This window comes from Drosophila sulfurigaster, chromosome 2L (assembly GCF_023558435.1).
Source record: "Drosophila sulfurigaster albostrigata strain 15112-1811.04 chromosome 2L, ASM2355843v2, whole genome shotgun sequence".
In the NCBI taxonomy this organism is placed as follows: domain Eukaryota; kingdom Metazoa; phylum Arthropoda; class Insecta; order Diptera; family Drosophilidae; genus Drosophila; species Drosophila sulfurigaster.
The window spans coordinates 10,514,245-10,519,580 of record NC_084881.1 but is presented as its reverse complement, the minus strand read 5'-3'; the positions used below and the strand labels follow the sequence as shown (position 1 = coordinate 10,519,580).

At 37.3% G+C, this 5,336-nt stretch overlaps 1 protein-coding gene across 1 annotated transcript; it reads right to left on the bottom strand.

The window, feature by feature from the left end:
- Positions 1-3,608: 3,608 nt before the first annotated feature.
- On the bottom strand, positions 3,609-5,336 carry LOC133850031 (nuclear envelope integral membrane protein 1). Its single transcript, XM_062285988.1, has one exon. The coding sequence runs from the start codon at positions 5,258-5,260 to the stop codon at positions 3,944-3,946; it is 1,317 nt and encodes a 438-aa protein (XP_062141972.1). The 5' UTR covers positions 5,261-5,336; the 3' UTR covers positions 3,609-3,943.

Sequence of the window (5,336 nt, the reverse complement as noted above, 5' to 3'; positions counted from 1 at the left end):
TGCATAAATAAATGCAAATCTCCGGCTGCCGAATGAATTGAAAGAAACACAATCGTAAATAAAACCAAAGCACAAAACAAAAAAAGTGAAATTAAAACACGTGCGTTCAAAAAACATAAAAAAAAAACATCGCTCTTCGTTGTTGGCTTTTCTTTTTCTGATTCGCATTCGCATTCGACTCTTGTAAATTTGTTGTTGCAGCTGCTTTTACTTTTTGTTTTGAGTCTCAGCTACCGCTGCAACGTCGCTGCCGGCGTCTTAAGTATTTGCTCGCCTTTGGATTAACAACAACAATAACCAGAACAATAAACTAAATACAAAAATGGTGCAGGTCAGTAATTGTTTTAAAGTATTATTTTATATTTAATATTTTGATACATCTTGAATTCATTGTTAGTGATTCTAGATGAATTATATTATTGCCTTGGTAAGCTAGGGAATCTTAAATACTTGACATACGTTGTAGAGTTTATTATTAAGGATTAAAATCGATTATATTTTATATTTATTTCCAATTAATTTAATATCTAGAAGTATTAGAAATGTTCCAATATTAGACACATTATTATGAGATAATATATATCTATTAGTTTCTTTAATTTTTATCTCCAGATGCTAAAAAATATGAAATTCTTGTGAAAATTAGAATAATAATTAAGCGGATACAAGATATATAATATTAAATATTAAATTTAATAACGTTCATCACATGAAAAATTTAGAAAATTTTTAGAAGACGATAAATACCAATTGTATTTCATTTCATTTATCTTGAAATGAGTCTATGAGAAAATTATATACCTAAGATTATTGACACATTCTCTTTCAAATAATATGTAAAAATTTAATTCTTTTGAGAGATTTGAAAAATTGCGAAGAATTTAAGAGATTTTAAAATAAATCCAATAAACGTTCCCATCATAAAAATCCATTATTAAAAGAGGTAAACTCTAAAACAGTAGTTGATGATAATGCTGATTGCTAAACTGTAGAGAATATTTAAATGAAATCTTAACAAAACCCAACATAGTCTCAAGAATCGAAGCTAAGTTTGATATAAACATTAAAGCATTACTTTGCTGAACTAAACCTGCTAAATTGGGATAAAGGATATGCGCTATAAAACCCTCAAAAGTCAAGCAGAAGAAGACAACAACATAAAGCAAACTCTTCGTTTACAATCAGACTTGAAAACTTTTCACTTTTTCCACCCCGCTACGAAAAAACAAAGTACGCCCGTTTCCTGACCTTTGACGTAACTTTGTGCAACACAACAACAACAACAACAACAACTTGCAACCCCACAGTGAAAAATCCTTGCGCGGGACATCAACATCAAAAAAAAAAGAAAAGAGTCGAGAAAACAAGAAAAATAGAAAAATGTACTGCCTATGCAGTTCCTGGACAACCACCCCGCTGTCCTTTCATATCCTTCCCCTTCCTGCTCGAGTGTCCCAAACGGGAATCTACAACAACAACAACAACAACTACCACCAAAGCAAAGTTTCGGCGTGGCAGCGACACCAAAAAATTGGTTCGCATAGAAAAACCCAATTGGAAACATTCGACGGTTCGACATAGTATACAGCAGGACATCGCATTTCAACTGGCAACTGGGACTGGGAAAATTGGCCCATTTGGCCGAGTCGCTTTCGTCCTGTTTCGAGAGGACGAGAGCGAGAAATTCAAAGAGAGAGAGCTTCCCCCCGTAATGAACTCGACGTTGAACGTTGCATTTAGTCAATTTTCCAACCACCATCATTGAGCTGCAAACTGCAGCCAGCAAAAAATGAATCAAATCGTTGAACTCGAAACGGGATATACCATATAAATACCCTTGACATAAAATATTTCTTAATATCGCGTTTAGGCGAAGTCGAAATTTTTAAATTTAAAAAGTTGGAAATTGCAAATCTACTTTTAAAAACTTCACCATATTTGAATGATTTATTATTTGGAAGTTATATATTAATTTAAAGTACTAAAAAGTAAATCATTATTTTATAGCGAACAAAAAGCAAATAATGTTCTTATATAATTTTTATTTTATTATATTAAATCTAGTTTTTAATACTACATTTAATAGAGAAGAGACTACTGGCTGCGGGGGCTTTTGATTAGAAAAAAAGAATCTGTACTTATTATACCTTAAGTTTAGTTTTGATTATAAAATTGTACATTTGCATTATATTATCATTTGAAGAATGCTCTTTAAATTTGGACAGGTATCAAGTATATGATCCACAATTAGGCTGCCACCACAGAGTGTGAATCGAAAACTTTTTGAATCTTTTCTGAAATTGTAGTACAAATTGTTTACTTCAATTTAACAAATAATAATTGCAGTTTAAAGGGATCATCTTCTATAGTGGTAAACATAATTTGTGCTGAACTGCAACTACTTGAAAGATTATATAAACCCTTTAAGCCATTGTGTACAGGGTATTAAAAAAACTAAACGACTGTCAAATCGTCTACCTGCCCCGCCAAATGATTGAAGTTACACTTTTCGATTTGAAATGCGTTTTGCAACTGTCCACATACACAGACACACACACATTCGCATACGCACACACACACGCACACATGTATACAGTTATGTCAAAGCACATTTTCCACATTTGCATTTTGGCTAGGCCGGTCTTATCAAGGGAGTAGAGGAAGAAGGGAAGAAGGGGAGCTAGCAATGCGGCTGCTCTCGAACGTTACTGATGTTTAACTGAACTTTGTTGCTATTGCTGAATGTTGTTAATGGCGACCCTCATGTGCAGTATTTGTGTGTGTGTGTGTGTGTGCGATTGCAGGGTCCTCTATATATATGCATGTGTGTGTGTGTGTGTGAGTTAGTTCTCGATGCGAGTCCTGCAACACAGCTGTAGCTGTAGCTGCCTATGTTCGAGTCCCTTATTTGTTACGCTGTTCACGCACTTCTAACCAGTTTCCTGTGCCAGCAAGGCAAAGGAACTTTGCCATTATTATCTGAGTTATGGCTGGGCTAAGTTAATAGGACCATAATTTGATTGCTCCTGCTGCATTTACGCAGAAGAAGCTACTCTTAAGTCAACAACAAAGTCACCATTAATAATGAACTCGCTTTTGGTTTTGAAAGTGTTGCTATTAAATATTTACGACGATATTGAGTGTGAATATTTAGCAAGTATTCTTTGTTAGCTTGGCAGATATATTTGAATTATGTCACCAAAGAATCTTATTCCTAAACAACTATTAATTTAACATAAATTTAGAAGGTAAGAAAGTGCATAATAAATAATAAAATTCGTCCTAAACTTCGAGAGTCATAAATAGTAGGTAATAGTGCAATAGCAAACATTATTCAAATATTGTGAACTTCAAAAATGAAATTGGAGTGAAATGAATTTTTCAAAAGTAAATTACGATTTTAAGGATTTAATAGCGTATTGAGTTCTCTTAAATGCTGGGTAATAAATTCGCCTTAAATTTTAGGTGAAAATGTAGAATTATTTTTTAATATGAACAGAAATAAAAATACTTAATAAATTACCCTAAAAGCGTGAAATAAATTATTGTCTGGCTTAATCGATTGCTGAAGCTTTTCAGTAATAATAAATAAAATATTTAAATTTTAGGTGTAAGTGTAACATGTTTATTTTACAAACAATTGAATTTAACTCTTAGAACTAACGAAAATATTGAAACTGGAATAATTATTTTGATTAGAGAAAGTATTTCGCTCGGCTTCCTTGGAAGGCAGTGTGGACTATTATTAACTATTAAGCCTCCTTCAATTGTGTGTGTCGTGTGTCACGTTTTGTTTGTAGCTGCATCAAATCGAATTCGTTTTTCGTGTTGTTGGCCTGAAGGCAATTTCCCTCGCATTGTGAGTGACTCTTTCTCTGTCTTTGTCGCTTCCTTAAATGTCACTTTGCTCACATTGGGTTTCAATTATCAAATGCATATAGTTTTAGCGTGACTCTGCCCGAAGGCTGCGCATCGTTCTCGAGTAGTGTCGATTTTGGTTTCGTGCATCAGTTGAGGAGACGGATGCAGAGGAGCAACTGTTGTTAATAGCCGTTGTTAGATGCTCCAGTAGTGCAACATTTGGTTCCGTTGCCCTGCAGTTCTCTGGCAACTCCTCGTTCACAGTATTCTCATCAGACCGTTGATCGCCACAGCCCATGAAGCGCACAAAGCGACAAGGGGTTTGCAAATGTGCCATTTGCTTCCAACTCGGCGAAGTTTCGTGCACCTGCTGACGAAGATGTGAGAGCGCTCGCCTGGTCTCCAGGCGCGTCTGAGCCTCGAACTCTTCTTCGGTGAGCAATGTTCGTGCTCGGGGCGGAAACCAGGTGCGTCTGGCTCTAATGGTCTCGTCCCGCAGCCGTTTCACAAACCTGTAAAGCTCTGGCTGAGGCAGCAACATTGCCACACAGATCCAGCCGAAATACTTGTGACCCGAAGCATTTAAAATGAGGTAATAGGCGATGCCACGCAGCAGTCGGAAATACACTTGCTGGACATATTTAAAACGCCAAAGCGATTGATGTGCCTCACACAATCTGTACATTAGCCAGGCGGCTAAGACCAAAATTAGTGCCACCGATGTTGGGTAGCGTTCCAGGACTAATTTGAAATTGGTGCTCACAGGTTGCAGGCTCTTCATGCCATAATCTCCAGCCAAGATCAGTGTCCCACAAACGATGCCCCAACCAGTGAAATGCAGTCCCAAAGCGACAGCAACGACGTAGCAAGAGCTGAAGCTTTGTCCCATCAGCGATGCCGAGAGCCAGAGCATCAAACCCAACACGAACCACGTGGAGCGTTCGCCATCGTCGGGATACTGCAACATGGTCAGGTTGTATGCCTCATCGGTGTAGATGCCATAGCAGGCGGCAGCATGTGCTGGCAGACTGATGTAATGCACAGTCTTTGTTCTGCCAGACATTAATTTCCCCTCGTGACACTCGTGACCCTCGAGATGAGCTTGGCGCACGCCCAGAGGCGTGGCAGCCTTGTATTGCGCGTACTTGGCATTGGGCTCCTTTGTTATCAGCTGCAACATTATGGTCTGAAAGATGTTGCCAATCTTGAAGGAATCCTCGTTGTGACAATAAATATGCACACCATTTTTGGTATAGATCGATTGGATCATCGAGAGTGCATCCTGAACGTGAATTTCATCAGGTTGCAGATAGATGACCATTTGCTCAATGGGTTGGTCGTGGAATAAGCCAAGACTGCAGCTTGCCAGCAGCAACTGTAACACAATTAGCTTCAACATATTATTTGAGTTACTAATTTAAGCAATACTAATTTATATACTATTCGATTCGCTTCAAATATTTATACTAGCTCTT